At 41.4% G+C, this 24845-nt stretch overlaps 1 protein-coding gene across 3 annotated transcripts; it reads right to left on the reverse strand.

Annotated features, from left to right (window-relative positions):
• Window positions 1–197: 197 nt before the first annotated feature.
• vit (vitrin) lies at window positions 198–23516 on the reverse strand. Of its 3 annotated transcripts, XM_079689676.1 has the most exons (23): window positions 23161–23514; window positions 18420–18510; window positions 18139–18204; window positions 17367–17523; window positions 17149–17282; window positions 16994–17071; window positions 16103–16291; window positions 15400–15444; window positions 14740–14778; window positions 14609–14659; window positions 13665–13727; window positions 12948–13010; window positions 10389–10463; window positions 9570–9635; window positions 9060–9122; window positions 8012–8074; window positions 6759–6806; window positions 5998–6069; window positions 5647–5794; window positions 5459–5562; window positions 4419–4645; window positions 3495–4008; window positions 198–2969 (listed from the first exon to the last, which is right to left on the reverse strand). In XM_079689676.1, exons 2-23 carry the CDS (start codon window positions 18451–18453, stop codon window positions 2791–2793), a joined length of 2478 nt encoding a protein of 825 aa, XP_079545802.1. In that variant the 5' UTR covers window positions 18454–18510; window positions 23161–23514; the 3' UTR covers window positions 198–2790. The 3 variants fall into 3 exon arrangements, with proteins under 3 accessions (XP_079545802.1, XP_079545803.1, XP_079545804.1); XM_079689677.1 differs by lacking the exons at window positions 14609–14659; window positions 14740–14778 and having other exon boundaries at window positions 23161–23516; XM_079689678.1 differs by lacking the exons at window positions 14609–14659; window positions 14740–14778; window positions 15400–15444 and having other exon boundaries at window positions 23161–23515.
• Between the last annotated feature and the right edge of the window lie 1329 nt (window positions 23517–24845).

Raw genomic sequence — 24845 nt, forward strand, 5'->3', positions numbered from 1 at the left:
TAACGGTTGACTTTTTCCCTAAGATTTCCAAGTGGAATTGGGGACAAATCTTTGCATTGACATGAGGGATAACGATAAGTGTTAATCACTTTGCTTTTTAAATCATCTGTATTTTTGTGTGTGTTCTGATTTAGTTCAAAATACGAAAGAAGTGCGATTTTGACAAACATTCAAGAAAAAACATGAAAAACAGCCACTTTCCATTCTCTTCATTTTCTTTATTTTATTAAAAATTGCACAAAAAAAATGTTGATCAATTATGAACATTATTAGCGCAAGGCTTTTAATATGCATATGTACAAACGGGACATAACGGGAAGAAAATCATAAATACTCTTTCAACAAAACGGAGAAATGCCTGCAAAGTTAGAAGCTACCACACTGTTAAAAAACAGAAGTGAGGAGACGAATGGGTCATTCCCGAGATCACCTATACACAGATATACAATCTCCTCGTTCCTCACTTCTCACACAAGTCCTTGTTCCGTGTTGTTGATTTTTCTGCCTTTCACATAAGCCTCAATTCAACTGGCACTCATACCAACAGCAATGTCAGCACCATAGTCTTTGAGAGGAACTTTAACAATGTCCCCATTATCAAATCTCTCCTATTAGGAAGATTAAAATGCACCAATTCTAAGAAAGTTGATCCTCTTAACAGAGAATTGTTTAAAAAGCACCATATTATGAAGAATGTTAAGCCATAAGAGGAAGTGCTAGGCAAGCTTTAAATCTATATTTCTCTGTAAGCACCATGTCCTAGTAAGTTAACTTAATTAAGTTTGTTTATCATTGTGGTGGTACCAGTTTCTAATAAGGCTCCTTCTTATAAAGGTGCTGTTGTACTGGAGGACTTTCAATTTTGGGTTGCCAAAATACTGTATGTTCTCCTAGCATGCTACATGCTTTAACAAGCTTGTAGTTACAAAAACACTGGTTGCTAACAAATGAATGTTATGCTTGATGCTCCGCAGCTCTTTTCCAGAAGAGCAGTACGGTGGCCGACAGGTGCAAACGCGCCAAACACTTGCATAAGGAGAAACACACTGCACTTTCAAAAAACGATGCAAATATAAAAACACAAATGTGCCAAAACACATGCAAATGAAGAAACATATTTTACAATATGACAACATGTGCGCAGCATTCAGAAAACATTCACCAAATTGACGAAACATGCGCAGGGTTTACTAAAAGTGCTGCATTAAAGGTCTACTGGTATACTGTTTTTCAACTATATATTATAGGTCTCAGATATATACAAAACATGTCTCTGAAGTGTTTGGCTCAAAATACCAAACAGTTCATGCATTGTAGCATCCCATAATCCCCTCTGTTTTAGCCCTGTTTCAAAAGTGCTGATTCGGTGTATTTTACTTTAGATGAAAATAAGGAGCCACTCCCAACACTCCTCTGTGAGATATTTGGTTAACAAGAACACAATGGTGCTCTAGGAGGAGATTCGGGTGATAAGGTGGGGGGGGGGTTTACTTTGGTTGATGATTGGCTAATGGTTACACAAGACAAAACATCGTTATGACATCATAAAGTGGCCAAAATCTGATCAGCTCATTTTCTGTTTTAATATCAATGGATCAGAACAAAAAGTGAGCGAATCTTTTTTCCTGAAACTTTCAGAATCTCTTTACACAGAGGGGACACATGTTGATGTATAAAATACATGAAAAAGTGGATTTAGCATAATATGTGACCTTTAACAAAACGTTGCAAATGAAAAACGATGCAAAACACAACGGAAACAGGGACACTAAAAAGTGAAGCATACAGCGTGTGACGCTTGTTGATGTTCGGGGATTATAAAGTTGGCCTACTGTCACTGTTGGCAAAGTTAGTCTGTTTCATAATTGTAAGTGTTTTGCCACTATTATTGAAATGACTAGGTTAGCTAAGTTAGCTAGCTAGCAACTGATCTGCAATAACATCGGAAGCAATCATGCAATTACATTGTTGAGATAAGACAATAAAACATGTATTTTAGTACGTTTCCAGTAACAGTGCATCGTTTTTGAAACTGCAGCGTGTTTCTTCTAATGTAAATGTTTTGGACCGTTGGGACCTGTCAGCCACCGTATATCTGAGGTGTAACTATGCATTAGAGAGGTGTACACAAGAACTATAAATACATAATCATGCCAGAGGAGGACAAACACCAGTGGCTGGAAGGGAACATTTCACAACCCTAAATTGTTTCTGATTTCTTCTAATTGATCTATAAAGTATTCAATGATTTACTACCTCTGTCAGGTTTTGGTTATTTGTGTGTTGCTTCGTTTATCTTAGCAACACAGTTAGTAGGATTACGGAAAAACGACTTGCCCTATATTTATGAAACTTGTTAGAATGGCCTTGTCGGCGATCTTCAAGTGCCATTCTTGGTAAACCCCTAGTTACAACTTATAAACCATTTATAAAGGATGACTCTTTAAGTTTGTGGATAAAATGAATAGGAATACTCTGGTCTCTTTACAACACCAACAGAGAACAAATGGTACCACAGTGTGCATGAGATGTCACTGTTAATGTAAACCCTTTACCATTAGCACCATCTGTATATTTGGGACCGAATAGTATTTCACTTTGAGATTTGTTTTGTCCACAATCCTCACCTAAATTTCGAATCACCTCTCTGTTTAAATATGGGGGCGCTGCAGCCAATCCAGCGCCGCCATCTGGGCACCAGAGTGAGTACATTTACTATCAGTGTTCCGTGAAGACGGCCCAGGATCAAGATGTCCGTCTGTACTCCTCCTCCCCTCCACCCGTGCATCCTCAGTTTCTAGGCTGGGAGTTGAACTCCTGGCAGATGTTGTTGATGATTTTGGGAACAAATTTGTAGAGGTTGTCGAACTCGTCCACGAAGAAGGAGTGCTCCTTGTCGGGGTCTGTGGCGATGTACTCCAGCTCATCGTGGGCTGCCCAGGCGATGCCGATGGAGTATGCAATCACACCTATAGATCACAGGGAGGGACAGCAGGTTAGACACACAGGCCTCACATGTGTTTGTCACATCAAACACACACTGTTTGACACCTCACTGTGGACTGACACACACCAGAGGAAAGTACGTTTTGGATAATTATATTGTTTATTCTGGGTTGAAGCCTATTTCCTCCAAAGTGTAACCCGCAAACTGTATCCCTGTTCACAATAGTTGAGACAATAGTTCCTCATTGTATTTGAGAGAATATATCCAGGCAGATATCCACATGGCCATCAACCACCTGACAACACAAACTTGACAAAACAAATGTAGACATAAAAATAGAAGCAGAAGTTAGAGGAAAATGTATTTGGGGTTAATGTCCCCTTAATTGGGAAAAAACTGATTTAATTATTCTTATCATGCTTTTACATTTTTATTCAGTACACTTAAAAAATGTTTCATAGATGGAAGGTCCTAAACACTTCGTGACCTGACCTTGTTTTCCTAAAATCTCCTTCTTTTTCAGATTGTATTTTGGTTGACCTCTCACCTTGGCTATGGACAGCCAGTGAAGGCGCCCTGACGTCATCGTAGGAGCGCCCATCTGTAATGACAATCATGATCTTGCGTTTGTTGGGTTTGGATTTGCTGAAAAGCTGATCTGCGGCGAAGGTGATGGCAGCGCCGGTGCTGGTTCCGCCACTCCAGTAGTCGACGCGTTTGATGGCGTTCAATAGCTCGGCCTTGTTGTTGTACTGGCCGAAACCAAACTCCAGCCTCTGTTCGTACGTGTACTGCACAGCCCCGACCCGCGTGTCGGTGTCAGAGATCTCAAACTCCCGTGTGATGTTGGCCACAAACTGAAGCACTGTGCGGAAGTTGCCGGTTCCCACGCTGCTGGAGCCGTCGATCACAAAGGCAATATCATTGGCATTGAGGCAAGTTTTACTGCACAGCAGGCGGTCGGTGTCACACACTCTCTTCACCAGGGGCTGCACGGCCTTCCTCAGAGCAAACCAGCTGGACACAGGCAGGGAGTAGAAGCCGTTTGTCCGACACACAGCCTGTTGGATGAAGGCCACACTTTGTTATTAAAGAGGACATATTATGGTCATTGTCAGGTTCATACTTGTATTATGGGTTTCTACTAAAACATGTTTACATTCCTAACTGTTAAAAAAAACCATTATTTTTCTAATAGTAGCTGTCTGAATATACCTGTATTCATCCTCTGTCTGAAACGCTCTGTTTTAGCACCTGTCCCTTTAAGCTTGCGTCCCGAAAACAAAAAATATGCCAGAACTTGACAAAAGCAGTTCTCAAGTTTGGGTAAAGATAAGTTGAGCCAAATCTGATTGGCTTGTTTAAACCCTCGTTTTCGCACATTGTGGGTCGGTAGGCACTCACTGGAAAAGTGAGTTTTCAGGATATGTCCCCTATAAAGCACTGACACACCTGTATGAAAATACTCCACCTTGTCAACAAAGTTGGTCTCAACCAGGTTTTGTTTCTCATTATCATCCGCCCCCTCGATGGTGACAAAAAATATGTTGATGCCAGACTCCCGAGCGAGCCGCGACGCCTCCTCCACCTTGTCTGTGGGCCAGCCATCCACCAGCACCACAGCCACGTTAGGAGCCCCTCCACGGTTTCCGTTGGCATCACTGAAGAAGTGCTTGTTGATGTAGGAGAGGGCCTTTCCTGTCGTTGCACCAGGGGGCAGCATGGACACGTTAGATCATGCAACTGTCTATAGTGTTTAAAATAAAGAAGTATTTGGGAGAAGACAAGCTAAAGAGGTACAAAAAAAACTAAAAACATATAGATTACAGAGTATGAAAGTAAATAAAATTGAAACATTTTGCAAAATAAATCTAGACCTTTCAAAGTGCTTATGAAATAGATTTAGTGGACTGAGATTTTTGGAAGATCTAGTTCTCTCCTAACCAATATGGGCAGAATCTGCTGCATGCCACATAAAGACTTTACAAAGTAGATTGCATAGCTTTAACGGTATACCGTCACAAAAATAGTGATATCCTATCATTTAGTCTTGGTGGTCTAAACGATGGCAAAACAGGAGAGGCACTGATGGGGAGAAGCATTTACAACCACTCGCACTGTTGTGTGATTAGAGAGCACTTTTGGGCAAACACAAACAACACTATTGTACGTCAATGCAACATTTAGCAAGTCATAAAGACACATGTGGTATTGGATGCATGCTGACGCACTAACCAGGCAGAAAAACAGCACGTTTCCTCTTAAAGCTGACCCCTATGGGCTTGTAAAACCAACTGCTTTCTGGTCAGAGCGGGGGGGAAAACACGACTTACAGGAAGAAGGACTATAATTTACCCAGCAGTGTCTTGCAGCAGATTTAGATTTAATTATATCCTTGCATGTGGAAATGTACCTCGCTTGTTAACCATGCAATAATTGAGCCTCTTTTCACTTTCACACTTTAGTTTATAGGCATTTCATGTATCTGGCAGCCAGCAGCGGGTCGCTCACCTACATTGGAGAGGCCTCCCTTCTGCCCAATCTTTTCTATGGCAGACTTCACCTCTCTGGAGTTGGAGTAAGACTTCAGACTGATCTCTGTCACAGGGTCATCCCTTTAGACAAAGAAAAATCATTAGCATAATGTTTTCTTAACGAAAAAATGGCCGATAGCATCACAGCAGGAACAGTGAGGTTACCCGTATTGGATGAGGCCCATCATGGGTCCGGCCACACCCACGTTGATGGTCTGAGCCACCTCAGACAGGAAGTCCTTCTGGATCTTAAAGCGCCTCTTCCCAATACTCCAGCTTCCATCCATCAGGAAGACCAGGTCCACTTTACAATCTACGTAAAAAGGACACATCTCAGGGTTACAACAGTAAACACAATATTGTGTTTGGTAATAATTTTCCTTTTAGGTAAATGTTTGACATTTGAAACTTGAACGCTAAAGCAACGCTAGCAAAACAGTCAATGTGACAGACATTAGAGTCTTGTGACATTTTTGACCACTGTCTGATGGCAGAATAATAATCTGAGGTACATACCTGCATCACCTTGTGACACAGGCACAGGCTCAGGTGCTCTAGGTACAGGTTCCTGTTCCCTCACGTTAAAGCCTGCAAATCCAAGAAACACACATTTTAAAACCAGTGATCTACTTTTTGATGTTTTCTTTTGTAAAAAAAAACATTTCTTTTCGACTGTGGCTGCGAGGAAGTGCGGTCGTCTTTCAACCAGAAGGTTGTGGGTTCGATCCCAGCCCATGCAGTCAACATGTCGAATGTATCCTTGGGCAAGATATTTAACCCTGAGTTGCTCCCAATGGCATGGCCAACGGTGTGTGAATGTGTGTGAATGTTAGTTCCTAGAGTAACATACACTGCTCAGTATGAATGGGTGTGAATGGGTGAACGACATGTAGTATGTAAAGCGCTTTGAGGTGTCTTAAAGACTGGATAAAGCGCTATATAAGTACAGTCCATTTACCATAATACAAAGCTTTTGCAGAATTAGCATGAGGGTTTGTTTGTTGCATTTTCATTGAATGTGGCAAAATTGCAGCCATTCTCTTTTGAGAGAACCCAAAAGTTATCCAGTATTTGCGGTGGCAAGAGTTATGCCAAAAAGGAACTGGTTTTATCCTCAAGCAACCGTGCCATTGACTCCAAATCCAAAACCTTTCAATTACAGGCTGTGCAGAAACCTCTATTTCCTTGGATAGCCTCGGTTTGGTTTGTACTTACAGTTCAAACGAGTGTTTACTGGCAAGATGACTCTTTTGGGGGAAAATTGCAAGCTATCTCACCTGATTCATAAGGATTAGCATCAGGCTTCCAGGCATCCACAGGCTCCACTGCACAGATGATATCATAGAAGCTCAGCATTAGCACTCTACCACAAAAACACTCACCATGATAGCTACAGAAAAAGCTTGATTTATTTCCCATGAAATGGAAAATATTGCATTTTTCTTTTAAAGCTCTACTCATTATTAGAAGGCTATAGCAGCAGCAGTTAGGAATTAGTATTGCTTTATAGATACAGCATGAGTTATACAATTGTTCCTGGATACAAACAGCTGTTTTGACGCCACAACCCTTTCATGCATGAATTATGAAAGCCTCAGTCAGGATTTTTTTACTAAGTGTTATTATTGCTCTTACGGCATGAAAAACAAGATTTGAACTTTAGTTTTTTTTATCTAGTTTTTTCAAAAAGATTTTTATATGTCCACTCAGGTGGACAGTATGCATTCAGGGTTTGAACTGAAGAGATGTACATTTTGAAAAAATGATAAATAAAGATGTGCAAACTTAAAATTACATTATAATAATTGTAATGATTTACGGCCCAAAAAGATATTGCAGATGAAGTATTTTCACGAATAACCAGGGCCAGGGGACAATTTGAGGCCCCACGCACAGTTATTTGATGAGTGCCTTTGGAGCCTCGCAGCGGCGAAACCGTGCCGCGCGACCCTAATTGCGCCACATAAGCGCATAGGTGCGCCTCAGATGAGGCCCCCCTCCGCAAGGTGTGGCCCCCTCCACAAGGTGAGGCCCCACACAGTCTGCATGATCTGCCTGTAGGGAGGGACGGCCCTGGGTACAGCAGCAGCAGTACCAGTATGAATTGTAGTAGAAATATAGCCAGTGATGCATGACGTCCACTGTAGTGGACAGGTAGTTAATCATTATTTCCTGCAAACATAAAATCAATTCTTTGATAATTTATTAATTATATGATTCCTTAGTTGTTACTTGATGTCACCACATTTTTTATACCTACAGGGGACGCTTTCAATAAAAGGATTGGCAAGATATAGATGGGTGACTTGGTCCATGTGGCTTTCTGTCGTCCATCTTGGTTTAGAGACATGTATCATGCACTTACACTGACTTGGCACTGAGTAGCAGTGTATGGGATGATGCAATAGGGTCCTATGTAGTGGCTGATGGTGCAACTATGCAAAAAAAAAACAATGCATATACAAGAAAACACCTTTTGAATAGCTGTCTACTGTAGTGACCTCTATGCATGAAAGGGTCCAATGCTCACCTCTAGTATGGGTTGTATCCAATGGCACTCTACGGTTGCCATCTGATTCTGGGGTGCGAGACACTAAAAGTAAAGACATGTTGTGTTAGTGCTGACAGACTGTGAAACAAACACATGTAAGCCCACCAAAGTGTTACAGCCTGCGCCTATCAGCCCCAGGTTTCATTTGGTTGGATTGTGGTGCCACTCAGTTTTCCAAAACCATGTCCCTTCTACTTATTTAGATTTGGACCTCTGCTGTGTCATCAAACAGATGGAACCATGGCCTAAAATCTGAAAGTGAGGGCTTTCTGCATGCTTTCGTGGTTTTATGTTTTGTAGTGTTAAGACTGTGACTAAAAACAAACCAAATGTGCTTACCTTTCTAAGAACTTAAAGGAATAGTTTTTGCATTTTGCATTACATAATTCACTTTCTTGCTCCTGTGACAGTTAGATGAGTAAAAAAGGCAATGACAGAAGACATTTTATATAAACACTAAATGGAACAACAAAGAAATATATCGAAATGAGAAGCAAGTGAGAGAAAAACAATCGGGTGATCCATTTTCCAAGTCTGAAGTAAATCATTTTCACCTGTGGTTATGATTTAAGAATGGGTAAACAATATATAATCTGTGAAACAGGTGGGGATGGGAGTTTTGCCAAGTTAGCACACAATTGTTAATACAAGTATACGTACATTGCTAACTTAAGCCCCTTGTGGCCAAAATAAGTATTACAACAACAACAAATGATCGAGATTCAAGATCATCTGGTTTTACCCCTTACTTATTTTGAGATGGAAGATAAATTATTGAAACTACAACGATTATTATGACACAACTTTTTTTTCACCTGTTTTTAAGTCATAAACAGGAGAGAAAACCATTAGATCTGACTGATAAAAATGGATCCGCAGAATTTGTGTTTTTCTCACATGGCTTATGTAGTAGTCCTGAGAAAAATAAAATGGAGAGACTTAGAAAAACACCATCCAAACATATAACAATGTAAAAACCTGAACCCAAAGAATTGTTAGTTCCAAATTAGAATAGAAAAACACTTACGGTACGGTCCAAAGTTATAAAACCAGCGTTCATATTCTGAGATATCAGGCCTGTGATCCCGAGCTAGAGGAGGATGTTGTGAAACCCGTTAGTATTCCCACAAAAAAACTTCAGAGGGAATAGCACACATTTCCATGGTTGAGATTGGTCATATTTTCCCCAACCAATCCCATACCATTGAAAACATCGGCTTTGTGCAGAATTATCACTCACAGCGTCTCATTCTCACATGCACTAAGAATAAACCTGCCCTATGATCTTATTTTCCACACTTCACATGAATCTCTCATATGGCAGGCAGATGGATAACACAATGTCCTGAGAGAGACATTGCATGTACTTACAGCTGGAGCCAATTCAACACATACATGGTCAGCAGATACCTCCCTCTATCAGTCACACTGGCATGCCATGTTTGCACATGCAACATAAACGGTTACAAGGTGTAGTGGCCTGCTACTATGAAGGGGGGCAGTACACATCAAACCGTCATGTTAGACTTGGTCTTACCTGTAATCTCAGGTGTATCCGTCTCACTCCATGTGTATCCTGAGTCTGGAGCTGCATAACTAACATCTGAATGTACAGCAGAGAAGGTGCTGGTATCAGCAACTACAATGGTAACACTAATGATACACCAATTAGCCTCTGCTGCATTGTATTTAGTGCGTTTTAGCAAATGTTAGCATGGTAAACTGGTATGGTGAATATGGTTAACATTTGACCTACATGTTAGCAATGCCCTTGTAAAAGATGGATGTATTACAATGAGAAAATCTTCTCTTTTTCATAATACATTCATGTTGTGAACATGTTAGCATGCTGACGGTAGCATTTAGAAAGAGTTGCTAGCATGTACAAAGGACAATATTTTTGGTAGCGTTGGACGTTATGGTTGCCCTCTGTAGTCTGAGTAGTATAACCCTATGACATTTTAGTAGGCTTTGGGTTGCATACATTGAAACAGTCCATCTGGAGAGCAAAAGAGGCTAAACACATTGGCCAAAATGATCAGTACCCATTGGCTATTATCTGAATACAATTGACTTTAAAGTAGCTCGATTCCAGTTTCTTTTTATTGATCACCATAGAGTAGGCTGTGAGACAATACAAATTCTTCCCAAATTGTTCTTGACTTTATTGGGAGCTTTATCAATCAATTTTCAAAGGCCACATAGTTAGCACCAGATTCATAAATTAAAACCTAAGCTAATCTTAAAGATTGCAGCCATACCATTACTCAGTTTAAAAAAGATAAAACGTTTACATTTGTATAAGAATAAACAAATGAAATGTTCAAAGAAGGATGATCTATTTTGTATTTGGTACCTGCTGGTCGTCGAGCTGCAGGGAACCAATCTGGACGAGGAAAGGAGGGAGGTGCCCAATCCCTTCTGGGAAAAGCTGTGCAAAGGAAGATTAGAAAACTGTAGGTCAAGCAGCAAGGAGGAGCATACTTGTGACCTCCACTAAACCTAGAACGTTATTAGTGGAGTATGCACAAGATGTTCAGCCTTGAGTCAGACACTAATCATACATTATTCCCTCAGACAGACAGTGACTGAGTGGCTAAAGGATGTTTTAGTGAAGACATACTCTTCATGAAAGACACAGGAAGCCCCATGTTTCTAATTTTTCAGTTTTGTACCTGCTGCTTTTGGGATGACAATTGGTCGACAGACACAATTGTTACATGGCAAAAGCATCAGGGAGTATACTTGGCCTGACTCTTGCATGGCCTGAGATTAATCAAATATGATTGAACACTAGAAGCCCTAACAGCTGAGCGAAACAAAAACACTGCATGCATCTATCTAAACTGGCCGAGCCATGACACACACTTCAGTAAACCCCTCCCTGCGGTGGATGGGTAACTTACACAAACACACGGCCTGGGTTCTGAGGTTCCCATCCAATAGCAGCTAGAAAGAGCCCAGCGAAGCGTGGGAGTATTATTCTAAAGTTGGTGTCAAACTAGGGACAGTGTAGATAGTGGGGACGCAGAGATTAGCCAATCTGTGGCTGGTCAAAGGCTGAGCGCTCTACAGCAGACAGTGGTGTTGTTTTTTCTAATGAAACAGGTGCTTTAAAAGGATTGAGTTTAAATCTCTTCTGATCATGGCCACTTCAGTGGTCACTGCGGTCAGAAGTTCAGAGGAGGATCGGGCAGGGCAAAAGTTATATGATGAGGCCCTCTGTGTCGCGAGCGTCGACGGGGGTGGGTGGGGGGGTACTAGTGGAGCGCTTACACTGTAGGTGCGCCGCATTTGCAATTCAGATGATGCTCCCTCCGCAAAATGAAGAACCCTCCGCAAGATGAGGCCCCCTCCGCAAGGTGAGGCACGCAGTCTGCGTGATCGGCCTGTAGGGAGGGGCGGCCCTGGGATCGGGGATACTAACCCTCACCTCAGGTTGTTGCTTAGTTATAAGCAATATTCATAACGCTCATTGTCATTTCAGAAATTGAAATGTTTAGTTCAATTCACCCGAAGAATTCACTGTACATATTGCAAAAAACTAGGATTACTATTGTGAGGCTGTAGGCCTTATACATTTTTTTTAATGCTTTTTACTATAATTATACAGTGCATTTTTATAATATTTTATAAACACGGGGTCAGGGAAAGTGTTGCATTTTAACACCAACAACCAGAGTCTTGAGATGTTTTACAGAGGTTTTTTCATGAATTATTTTGGCTGTCAAGTGGGCATATCTCATTACAAGTGTGAGTCTTAACTGCATCGTAATGTATCCAGAATGCTAAGCAATAAATGCAAACATCTGTTTAGGGCAGCCGGTTGGCAAATCGACTCGGGAGTAAACCGTTCAACTCATAAACTCCAAAGCCGGCAAACATCCACCCTGCTGGAGTGTCCTTGGGAAAGAGTCTGAATCCCTTCTGGCTCCAGGGGCGCTGTGTAGCTGATCCTTACCTCTGACTTCTGACCTCGAGCTTAAAGAATTTCCCTAAGGGGTTAAATAAAGTATCACTAGTTATCCACAAGCTACCTATCTGAATAGCTTCTCTGTGCACCGGTCAGACAACTCTCTCTCAGCATAAACAGACAATGATGCCCGGCTTAAAACAGCTCACACTGCATTTTAGGAATCATATCATACAATCAAGCACAATTTAAACGGATATGGCTCCATCTAATTTTAGGGATCTATGGTTTTGCATTCCACAGAAGCCAAAACAGAAAAGCATTCTTCAGGGAGCCAAACCCAGGCTGGTTTGACCGTCTAGAGCTTTCTATTCCTGACAGGCTGGAGAGAGGATCCAGATCCTGCAGCGCTGTGGATGGGTTCATGTGTCTCTCTGGGAGAAGCACCGGGCCACTGGATGCTGCTGCTTTCATCTCTCTCTTCCTTTCTGCAGGCTTTAAAAAGCTAAGGGAAAAGACCATTCCAGATGGGATCTGTCATAAGATGTTATTACTGTACGGACAGATCACCATTCTCATTGTTGTTTTATTGAAGCGTTTGCTCAGGACAGTGGAGATTCGACACAGGATGAAATCAGGACAGTGATAAAACAACCTCAAACTTCTCTGAGTTGTGTGACATACCATCTGACTTGTGTCTCTTTGTTGTCATTTTTAGTAACTTCCTGTTTTATGCATGTCTCTTTCTCTTTCAGTGATACTTTGCAAGGCAGCCCACAGGACCTGTCCTTGGTAGTACCACTCATAAATCCGTTCATGGGCCACCCATTGAACCAGCAATCGCAGAGGGAAAGCATTAGTGCTGCTTTATGCAATATTTTGTCTGAGGTTTTGTTGTTCTAGGTGTTTCCCTGTTTGATCAAACATCTTCATTCTCTATATCAGTGAGTGTGTCTGATGGTGCATTGCATGAACTCCCGCTCAGCGTCTGGAGAGACTTACCAGGGTTTGACTGGCTCATGGTTGGAGTCCGCTCGGGTGGAGCCGGCTGAACCCTGTTAAAAGCTGTTTGTAGCAATGAAAAGTAGGCAGATAGAATAAAAGAGGAAAAGGAGGGAGGGGGGGGGGGGGGGGGAGGCAGAAGAAAGCTTCAGTTCGGGTGGCTCCATCCACAAATGCAGCACAGCTGTTTCTCTTCAAGTGAAAGCATTTTCTCGCAGCATGATATCAAAAACGAAAGGATATATGCTGGGTGCATTTGCAGGCCTTCATTTGCCTCTTTTCATCTTGGAAAATGAAAACACGTATAAGAGGATGTACCCGATGACAGAGAACAGCAGTTATCGGGGAAGGAATGTTAGCTGAGATGCCTGATGGAGTGGATTAGTGTTGACCCCGGGGTGAAGATCACAGGGGCTTATGGGTGTGGATACGAGGGTCAGACTTACAGCGGCCCACGTCTCCTGGATTCTTGTTCGCAAAAAGACATCTGTCCCCTGTGCTGCCCTTGGCCCACATTCCCTGTCAGTCCCGCTGTGTGTGTGTGTGTGTGTGTGTGTGTGTGTGTGTGTGTGTGTGTGTGTGTGTGTGTGTGTGTGTGTGTGTGTGTGTGTGTGTGTGTGTGTGTGTGTGTGTGTGTGTGTGTGTGTGTGTGTGTGTGTGTGTGTGTGTGTGTGTGTGTGTGTGTGTGTGTGTGTGTGTGTTAATGAAGAGGCAGACCTGGGCCAACTGGAGAGGAGGGTTGTCTCCTGATAGCTGAACCTGCATCTGGTCTGCGCAGACCTGGGGCCGAGAGGGTGAGACAACTGTGTTACGACTTACGAGACAACATGAAAACACATTCTTACTTTTCTATTCGCATTGCTATTGAACATGGTAAAGGTTAAACATCTCGACTTTGAAAGACAACAGAACAGGGTAATGCTTTACATAAGGTTCCTTGTAATAAGGTAATTATGCTTTGTAACATTATTATGCATTACAAAGCATTACAAACGCATGTATTGACTATAGCGAACATTGTGCTTCATAGCAAAATTATTGTATTTATATGTAATATTTATATTCACATTACCTTACCACATCTAATGTTTTAGTTGGGCAGTTGTAAAAAGCACAGTTGAACAAGTGCATGGTTAATTGCTAATAAATGCATAATTAAAAAGTAAATAAGCAAAGGTGTAATAATCACATAAGGTAATACATGTGTTTGTATTGCTATTATTAACTATTATATGAAACTTGTATTTCATTGTATTAATGTTCTTAAGCAGTCTTTAACTGATTATCAATGATTTATAATTTAAAAATAAACAGTTATAATACGTTTTTAATGCTAAGTAACATTATCAAAAGATAATAATGTTACTTAGCATCTTATAAAGACTCTTGAGAGCTGTTTTACACTTATTACATGAACCTTAATATAATTAGAATGGAAGTTGGGCTTCTTCTGAACATTTGGTCCACCCCAGGGTTAAAAGACTAGTACAAGTATTTGAAAGCATCTGTTTACATACAGAACAGAGATGCCATGCAGGGTTTACAGATATCAGCACAAAGAAAAGATAGGGCAAAGAGCCACTGGAGGAGTGGAGTGAAGACAATCCCTGGTGAAGGTAGAATGAATAAAGACACATCATGATGATTAAAGTTGTTTTTACCTGCACTGGTACGTTGTGGGAATCTATTGGGATAGGCAGCTCCTCTGAATACTTTGGAGAAACGCCACGGTTTAGTTAAAGTATTATAGGTGGTGTAAAGGACTTTCCAAGAGAAGTGAGTATCAACATACCTTGGCTGGGAATCTTTCCTTGAGCACTCTGTGACTGTCCTATCCCAGTGATGAGCATGGGCGAATTTAGACAACACAATTGTAATGTAAATACAACACAGTTTAGGATTAAGCATAACTTTATCACCCAGGCCTGTTTACACTGTTATGGCTTGAAAGTAAACTGAAACGATTTCCAATTTTAAATACAAAAGTTGGGTCTTAGATAATGACAAACTTGTTTCGAAAGCAATACCACTGATACCCTTAGTACACAATAGGGATGGGACGATATTGGATAAATTGCGGATCAAAATAAAAAAAAGCTTGCACTCAGTTGATCGTGGTAATTTTCCATTATCGGGATGATCATTAATATCCTCATTATTAGCTTATATAAGACATTTAGTCTTCCCCTGAAAAAGATGATCACTAAAAAAGGTGGTTTAGCTAAAGTTTAAGTGCACTTTTAAGATTTTCTCCAATTTTTAGATGATTATCGTGAATCACAACCTTGTTGGCTTGGATATTTGACATTTTCATATCGTCCCACCCCAATACACACTATTCCCCGATGACTGCATGCTTCATGAGATAACACATATTTCGGCATACATCCCAGTGTAAATAAACAACCCTTACAACCCCTCATGCCACCCTTTTGTGCTTTGCTCCACTTACTTGAACCTGCGGTTGCCACAGAGGCAAGGTATGGGTGACTGCTGCCTGGATAGAACAAAGACAAGTGGGGTCCAAATAATGGAGAGCAGAGAGATAATGTTACAGAAAATGAAGGAGAAAGAGACGGTCGGGAGGTTGTCTGGCACACCGCCCATCTAATTTACACACATACCTTAAGATATTGCAGTATTGTCTGCTCTCTTTAGCCACATCTCTATCCAAAACAGGGCGGATGACTCGCAGTGATTACTCTCTGATAATGTTTTAATATAATAAGAGCGATGAAGGCTCCAATGATCAAGTGTACAGTGAAGTCAGTCAAGCAACGGAGCTGCAGCGTGCTACTTTTACAGACCAGCTGCAATTTGTCATGATTGCAGTTGTGACTTGTAATTATCGGCTGCAATCATTTGTCTTCATCATTCACTTTCACACAAATGAAAGCTTGTTCTTGCAAACAAGCCTTTCTAGCTACAAGCAGCTAATGTTAGGGAGACGTCAGCTAGGCGGGGTGCTGCTGCAGTGGATCGTCTGTGCGGACTGGTATTATTGGATCATTAACAGCATCCTGCATCCAAGTAAATACTCAATCCTGCACATAGCATACATAGATCCATTGATTTAGGTGAATGAATTCACTTTTTGTACATGTATGTATGCAACAAAAAGCGTTAAAACAATGATGTAAGTGCAGTTAAGTCACCTGCATCCCTGACTTTATGGACAGCAGCCCGAGGCTTGGAAGTAGTGGGTGGTGGTGGAGGCACAGTTGTGGTGGTGGTGGGGGCCAGAGTGGTGGTGGTGGGTTCAGGTGTTGTAGTTGTGGTGGGTTCAGGTGTTGTTGTTGTAGGAAGCACTGTGGTGACCGCAGGCGATTTGGCCTCCTTTTGACCTGGAAGGAGACTATAGATTATGAAGGCGGTCATGTACAAGACGGATGGATAGGGAGGAGGACAGTCACAACTTTGTCGTAAAGCATTCTTGACATGTTTCAATGGACTCCAACTCCTCGTTCAACAAGAGCGAAGTTCAACATGTCAGACTCGAAAGCAAGGATGTCTGCGTGATAAACTTTGCTCTCCGGAACGCACTTATTTGAAATCTAAGACATAATCGTGTTCAAAACTGGGCAAAAACTGTTTGAAAAGTGTAATATTTTAAATGTCGTTTGACACTTCATATATGTCATCTAAATCTAATCGAGAAACCCTCGGATATTTTGTCTATATTTCTCTTAGTTTTAACAAACATGTCTAGACATATTTTGCCACGTGAAGCTAAATCATTGCATGACAGATAGGTTTCCAAATTGCATTTCTGCCTATGCATTGTGCCCTTTTTGACTACACACAGACTGTTCACATGCATGCAACCAAAGCCTGCTCATATTTGATTGGTCAGTACAACTCATACTTCAAACTCTGCCGATACAGAAATCTTGTCAAGTTACCTTAAGAGATTAACTTTGCCCTATTAAAAATGTCATTGTAAAACACCAGCGAACAATGAATCCACTCAACAACAAGCTAAATGTTTTGCACCTATTCTTGTAAGAGAATCTTGTTGCAAGTGTTAAAAATAACCCTTCTCTCACTTGTTTTCACGTAGGTCGGTCTTGAGGGCACGTAGTCCAGAATAGATGGGTAGATCACTCCTTTCTTGGGCTTCCCCACTGAAACACAATCAAGTCAGCTGTGGGTTTGAGTGAAAAAGAAATGTGTTTGACATTGTTTGCTTCGCCAATAATACCTGAGACCACGAACGACTCCCTCCACTTAGGTAGAGACAGAGAGCGAACCCCATTGGAGTTGCTGCCTTTGTAGAGGTTCTGCCCGGCCATCTTCCTCACTATCACCTTCCCTCCTGTGTTAGTGATGACGCCACTGTTGACACAAAACTAGTTATCAGATGTAACAAAAAACATAAAGGTATCTTTATTGCTTCACTATTATAAATCTGCTGTTAACCTGTGGATGGCTGCATTGCAGATGCTGGAGATGGAGGCGAACACGCCGGTCCCATAGACTTGCTGCTTTGTCTCCTTACAGTGAGCAGGACATTTGGCTATGAACTCTGGGAGATTGATCTTTCCCGCTCTGACATCGCACTCTATGTCTGGAACAACTGTGGAGGAAGAAGAAGAAGATGGTTGAGGAAAAACTATAAGATGGGTCATAATTGTTGAGGTAACATATATACGATTGTTTTGACCAAAATGTAATGAGATCTAAAATAATCGGTCAATTCATTGATTATTGAATTGCCAGAAACATATCTGACCCTGTGTTGGTAATCAAATAATTCTTGAAGCTAAAATATGAACCATATGAAGGTCTATTGTGCCATTGTAGGAAACAAAATAGTGAGGAAAGTAATATTCAGGATAATAAATTGAGTTAATTTGTAAGTTTAGGAAAAGTGTAGAGCGGTTAATGAACAAGGAAAATAGAACATTCTCTGAGATTTTTAAGTCAGACATTTGGAGATTTAAATTTGTAACACTTTGTTCATAATTTATTTGAATTATGGGATAGTTACTGTATGTCTGACTATAATACATTGAAGTTGTCATTTGAAGAATTAGTTGGGAGAAAAACAAGCACATTTGAAAGCATCACTTGATATATTAGAGAGAATTTGAATGATATACTACTTTTTAAGCGAATAAGAGAGACAGCAGTAGAGACAATAACACTGGGACTGACGGAGATTACAGGAATACTTGTTGATCATGTCTACCTTGCTTTGGCTTCTTGTTCTTTGATCCTTTAGGCTTGGCCCAGCAAGCACAGGACAGCAGGAGCGCTGCAGGTGAGGCAGAGGGAGTTTCACATAATAGCAGACAAAGTATCATAATTATCTGTGTGTTTACTGTGCACACAAGACCCCTCAGAGGGTGGTGCTGTTTGATGATGTGAATGTGCAGAAAGATAAGGGAGTTTTTTGGCAAATGTGAAACATTATAATGGAGGATGCCAAAACCAGCTGTACTCCTGCAGAGAGAGAGCCAGGTTGCTCACCCAGGCAGATGGCAGTGACGGATGCTCTGATCATGATGGGTGGTGTGCCGGTTCAGCAGGTCTACCAGATGTCCTCTTCTAACCTCCCAACCTTGGAGAGAGAGGAGAAGCTGCAGAATTTCACTGTTTCCCCCTCAAACTCATTTTCTGCTTTCTCACTAAAAGTAACTTTTGACACTTTGCTCAACATGTCTGAATGTGAAAGCGTTGCAGTGTCAGCTGGAAACTAGACAGAGTCAACTTGTGCCACTGTGGTATACTTTCCAGAGATTTGTTGATATATAGCAGACAGGCTTCAGACTGTAACTACACACAGAGCTGAATGACTCATCCAGCATCCGTAAAGAATTTTGAAAACAATTATTGTAACTCACATAAATCAAATATGGATTATATTTCAGCAAAACCTCTTCTAATTATCTGCGTTACAAAAGGCTGAAAGTATTTGCCAGTCAGAAGCTTCACAGAGAACATCTGGGCTGAGACAAAGCAGAAAGCAAGCTCTCTATCTATGGAGTCAGACTCAATTAGAGAGCACACACAGACACAATTTAATGTAAAAGCACTGGAGAGCTGTTTTCAATCAGATGGCTTCTTTGTTTGACTCTAACAACCACATGAAGCTGGGTCCCAGTCTGAACTACAGTATGTTTACAGCAGACACAGAAAAGGTCTGTCATTCCAAACCAAAAGGTATGATGAAATTAGAAGGCAAAAACAGGAGTTGGAATGTTGTAGTAATAATAGTGATACAACAGATAGTCTGAACAAAGACAGAGGGTCAGAGAAAGTCTTACATGGCTGGCAGATTAACTATCATTAGAACGCCAGTCCATGCTCCGCACAACAGTGATGGGATGGAGCTCCCCTTGGAGAAGTGATGACCTACGCTCGGTGGTACAAGAGGAATGCTGAACCTCCCATGAGGGCGGCGTCCCGTCTGTCACTGCCGCCACACACCGGCAGGTTCAATCTGATCAAGTGGTGAACATGTAATCATACAGCGACCTCTGAAGCAGGGTCAGGTGTGATGCAGTTCAAACTGTTAGCAAAACAAGGTATTACTGCGGAAAACGCAGTGTTAAGATTCACCTGTCACTCTAGCAAAGTTATGCCTAGATAAGTACGATTTAAAAACATTTAAAGGTAAAAAGTCATTGGCTTTATTGATTTTTTGTATCCATGATGATTGTATCTACTCGAGTTCAGAGTTGTACATAGTATTCCCATATGTAATTCATCAAATAATATCAGTCAATCACTCATTAGAGCACAAAGTAGGCTTTGACAGAAACATATATCTAATTTTAATAGTTCTGAGATGTAAAATAGTAAGTTTTAAGTGCTGAGCTGTCACTTGGCCTCAGGACCTACATTTATGTTCTTCGGAAACAATAAGTCCCAGAGCAACAAACATTACCGCATGGCTAACCACCATATCGGATCTTGCTAGCAACATTTTTGGCGTATGAAATATGGTAATTCCGCACCCTACTCTGCTTTAAATTGGCATACTGATATTTTTACTCTAATCCTAACTAATCTTAGTCCTCATACCCAAATGTAACTAACACAAATAACTAAGCCAAGAAGTAGTAGCCAATCAGAGGCAGAGTTTGTTTGGTTCATGCTTTTGCCATAAAAAGCATTAGGCAGGTCAAGTGACGTCATTCTGCATTTTAATTAGCCATGTGCCAACAAATGTAGACCGGTTTTATTTTAACATAGGGCAAGGATAAAGAGATAAAGATGAGAGGGACTAGAGTTTACCCTTGACTTACTGCAAACTACAGGACCTCAGGAATTCACAATTTCTAGCCAAGAAATTCTGCAATGTAACCCTCATAATACTACAACATGTTGGGTTTACACTTTGTATACTAATTAAAACACGTTTCTTTCAAATGTATTAACCTTTATGATTTATAACCTTTAAACGCAGCCAGGTTAGCTGTTGGCTGCTTTTACTATTGTAACTGTAGCTGTAACTCAGCTTAATATTAATCTCTTTATCTTACTCTCTGCAAGAAAGTGAATAAGTGCATTTCCATAAATACTCAAAAATACATTCAAAACTCGAGCGTGAATCACCAACTGTCGCCCAAACGCATTTAGTGCTGGATTTTCATTTAATTGGTTTGAAGTAAACATGAGTGAGCAGTGTAATGAGGTAACATAACATATCATGTTAAGTTAAAATGAATCCAGCTGCGGTTGGCAGTGATAGGAATTTCCCTGATGCAGCTCTACATTTTTATCTGACATTCATGAGCACTGACATGATTTTTCCACAGTGTTGTGCTTTGACAGGCAGATGGAACCTTGCTGCACAGTCAGGACTACAATTTGTCCTCGCGGGGAAAGATTGCTGAGGCCGGGAACAAGCTGGGACAGATATGCTTCATCTACAGTTAAGGAGACAGACCTGCAGCATGTTAGAGGTGAGTCAGCGCGCTTCACTGGAAAATGAAAAATACAAAACTGGTCTGTCATACACCTGCGCCGAAACCTAGACCGTCAACACCTCTTCCCCAATGTAGAGCTGCTCCTAAAGAAGACTTCTGTTCAGGGACTTGTTCCTTTGAAAAGTCCTTTGATGACATCATTGTAGGACAAAATGAAAAAACGACAATGATTTGAGACCTCTTAATGTGTGTTCTCAGTGTGAGCCTCTAAATGCCTCCTTCTCCAAACAGTGAAACGTGGGGCGAATGATATCCTTTGACAAACACCGCAGGGAGTTTCCTGTACAGTAGATAATAGATCCTGGGGAGACACAATCTCACACAATCTCACTCACACACACACACACACACACACACACACACACACACACATACACACACACACACACACACACACACACACACACACACACACACACACACACACACACACACACACACACACACACACACACACACACACACTAACACAAGTTCACCTAAAGGATATAAACAACTAATACAGGACGAGATCTGTGATAACTTATCACATGCTCGGAAAGCTTTGGAGACTGCATCTGAGGGCTTTCAGACCACCGCTTACCACCCCCATAAATCACCAACAGGGTGGGTTATTGTGTCGTATCTGTCATTGTATATCTTGCATACACCTGTCCTGAACTTCAGATAAGGCGTTGGTTCAGCTTCTGCTGGCCTTTCACTAAACAGATCTACTGCAGATTTCCTTTGTGGTAGGCGGGGAAACAAATCAAACAAACTATGAGAAGCCATCCAAAAAGTAAGCAAAGTAATTTTCCAAGACACTGCAAGAGATGAAAGCTTCTGTCTAGGGGCCTCAGTCCCTTTCAAACCCAGGAGCTCAGACGGGTCACATATTTTGAGGAATTAAAGTGCAATTCACTGCAAAATAATATTCTACAATGTGGATTACATGCAGAAAACACTAAGATTACAAGGCCAAGCCGTTGCAGTGAAAATTGCATTTTCAGCTCCTGCAGGCAAATAATGATGCAGGATTAAAACCTGGCAGCTGTATAACAGGCATACAATGGCTTTAATGCAAACAGGATGTACGGTAGCCATTAAAAACGCCAGCTCACAATGGGTTCTCAAAGCTTGGGCAGACCACACACATGTCTTAAAAGTGTTTTTGATAAGCCCTGATAATGCACAGCTCCATGCCAAACACATGGACTGTATTTAAATATGTTCCTGTTTCAGCAGCACTCCCTGCCTTTATTGGCCAGTCTGAAGGCAAAAAGGGGACTGGGGCTTATTTGAGTATCATGACCCGCCAACAACTTGGTTTCACAGTGCTTCCGAGTGATGGCATGAGACAGTATTTACACACACCTAGTGCCAGGGAGTGTTAAATCCCAGCATTCACAGGTGTCAAAAGTGTACTGTAAGCATATTAGGTGTGCCAAGTGTTGTAGCAACAAGCCAACTAACCATATGAGAGATCAGACACAGGGGAAAGCCAACATGTCTCTACAAAGTCATCTCTGTGGACTTTTGTGCTGCTGCTGGGACAGTATTTGTTTATTAAGCACAGAACAGGCTGAATTACTTTAATTCTTGGCACAGGCTTGAGTGCAAGCCACAGCCTGTCTGCTGCTGGACATGTTGTATAAAGACCACCTGTGCTTAATCAGACATGTCAGAAGGAATACAAAGAGAAATGTCAAACATAATGTGCAAGAAATAAAAATCCGAAGAGCGCACTCTTGGGGTTTGTTGATTATAATACTTGCAAAATGAGTCATTTCAAAATAAAGGCTTGGGCCAGCCGGATAGAGATGTAAATACATAATAGCTGGATCATTTTACACATATTTTATAGTAGGCTAGTATGAATGACCATGAAATGGCTGAATTCATTCGGCTAAAAACCCCACTTGAGTAAAGAGGAAGGGGTGTTTACTAAAAAAAGGCAAATAAACAGAGAGTAACAAGCACTGACTTTAAGCACACTTGGGCAGCCTGTCAAACCCCACAAGCCCGGCTGAACAGAGTCATAAATTGTTTTTCAAAAAAAGGATGACCTAAATACGCAAGTAATCCGTGTGGTGTTGTTTAACATTCTTTACAGACTTGATTATCAAAACACAAGATGTCCTTGGACGCAATGCACATCAATTACGCGCGATTCCATTTTGAAATGGATAATTAATTCACACCACGCAGCAAACACAAACTCCCCTGTTCATATGGAAACTAATTGAAGCTTTCTGTTAAAAGTCCTCATCTCCGTAAAGCAATAAAGGTTAACTTACCTGGGAAGATAAAATAGTCCTGTAGGCGTAAAGTAATTCCCTGCGCACTTTTCCTTTTACGCGTTCATTGAAAAAGCAAATTAGGACCAGCAGGCGTGTGAGCGAGCGCTGAACTGTTCCACCTGGACTTTTACTCCTGCATGATCGGAGAGCTCATTAAAAGTGGAGGACGGGACGGGGCCAGAGCTTCCCCTCTTTGCCCGTCCCACTTCAGGCACCCAGTTCTTCACCCAGGCAAAAGCAGATCAGTGTCCGGGGGCCATCAGGAGAGGATGCAGAGACTTGGCACTCCGCGGCACAGCGGTGCAAGCATCCTTTTGTTCGGTTGACATGGTGTTTAAACAGGAGAATCTACCACGTAGGCTAAATACAAAGTTTTAGCATGCCCAAGGATAGAATTAGCTTAATTCGGCTGTAAGCTGCATAGTGACTCTTATGTAAGGGGGGAAGAGTGAGCTTCTGATTTATTGTTCTGCAAAAATCTTCTGACTGAGAAATAAATAAAGTAAAAGCAGGGGGTAAACTCTCAATAGAGTCATCACCCCTCCTCCAGCAAGCAGCTAATTAACACCTGTTTGAGAAACAGACTCTTTAAATCACTTTACTCTGGGGTTTGGGGCTTTTTTCTGCTGCTGTGGTCTATGCAGGGAGAGCCTGTTGCTTTATGCAGATTTGCACTAAGGCTGCAGCAGTTATGCATTATATGGATGGTTATGCAGAAGCTGATTGGCATTTTGATTTAAAGGTCTTAAGAGCTGTTGTAAAAGAGCTCATTGTGCGTGTGATTATGGTATTCACAGAAACCACCTCAGGAACTTTTTAAAGATTAAACCTTCATGGCTCAAGTAGATAATTGCCGGTTGATGTTGATTGAAAAAAAAACTGCTGCTATTTCAGGGTAACTCAGTTTTGTTCAAACAGGGTATTGAAAGCTTGAAGGCAGAACATTTTTATTAAATTCACCACACCCATAGAAAAGTAGAGTTTGAGTTTTTTTGTTTTTACACACTGCATCCCTTTGATATGATGATTCAGTAAATGGAAATGTTAAATGACATTTCTACAGGTGACAAAGTGTAGTAGCCTATGGCATCAATCAGGGAATGATTCTGAAGCTACTACAGTGAGTACAGTTCAATGTTTCCAGATGTTATCCTACATCTGTTTCACTACATTACTGGCTGCACTTTTTGTGGGGTGGAGTACTTCGTTCAGGTAAATCAGTTTTATGTCCGCTTTATACTGTACAAAGCTGTTACCAATGTGGATTGAATAAAACAACAATCGCAAGAAGGCCTGGCTGCCGGCAGAGGGAGGACTCTGTGGTCACTGTAAAACTGGTGACAAATATAATGCTATCAGAATGGAAAACCTTAAAGAAATGTCATGTTAATTTCAAACAGAAACAAAAGATCGTATAAGGAGATGGACATTTAGTATATTTAGCTGCACTGCAACCGGACAGTATGTCAAAAACGTACACACAAACACACACAAACACACAAACACACACACACACACACACACACACACACACACACACACACACACACACACACACACCCACGCACACACGCAAACACACACACCCACACACCCACACACACACACACACACACACACACACACACACACACACACACACACACACGCACACACGCACGCACGCACGCACACACACACCC

This window comes from Notothenia rossii (genome assembly GCF_949606895.1).
Source record: "Notothenia rossii genome assembly, chromosome: 6".
NCBI classification, from domain to species: domain Eukaryota; kingdom Metazoa; phylum Chordata; class Actinopteri; order Perciformes; family Nototheniidae; genus Notothenia; species Notothenia rossii.

Coding starts and splice junctions, on each gene's coding strand:
- vit (XM_079689676.1), bottom strand. CDS start 18,453: ATGATCAGAGCATCCGTCACTGCCATCTGCCTGG. Junction 18,205..18,419: donor CGTCACTGCCATCTGCCTGG/GTGAGCAACCTG, acceptor CCTCACCTGCAG/CGCTCCTGCTGTCCTGTGCT. Junction 2,970..3,494: donor ACTGGCTGTCCATAGCCAAG/GTGAGAGGTCAA, acceptor TGTGATCTATAG/GTGTGATTGCATACTCCATC.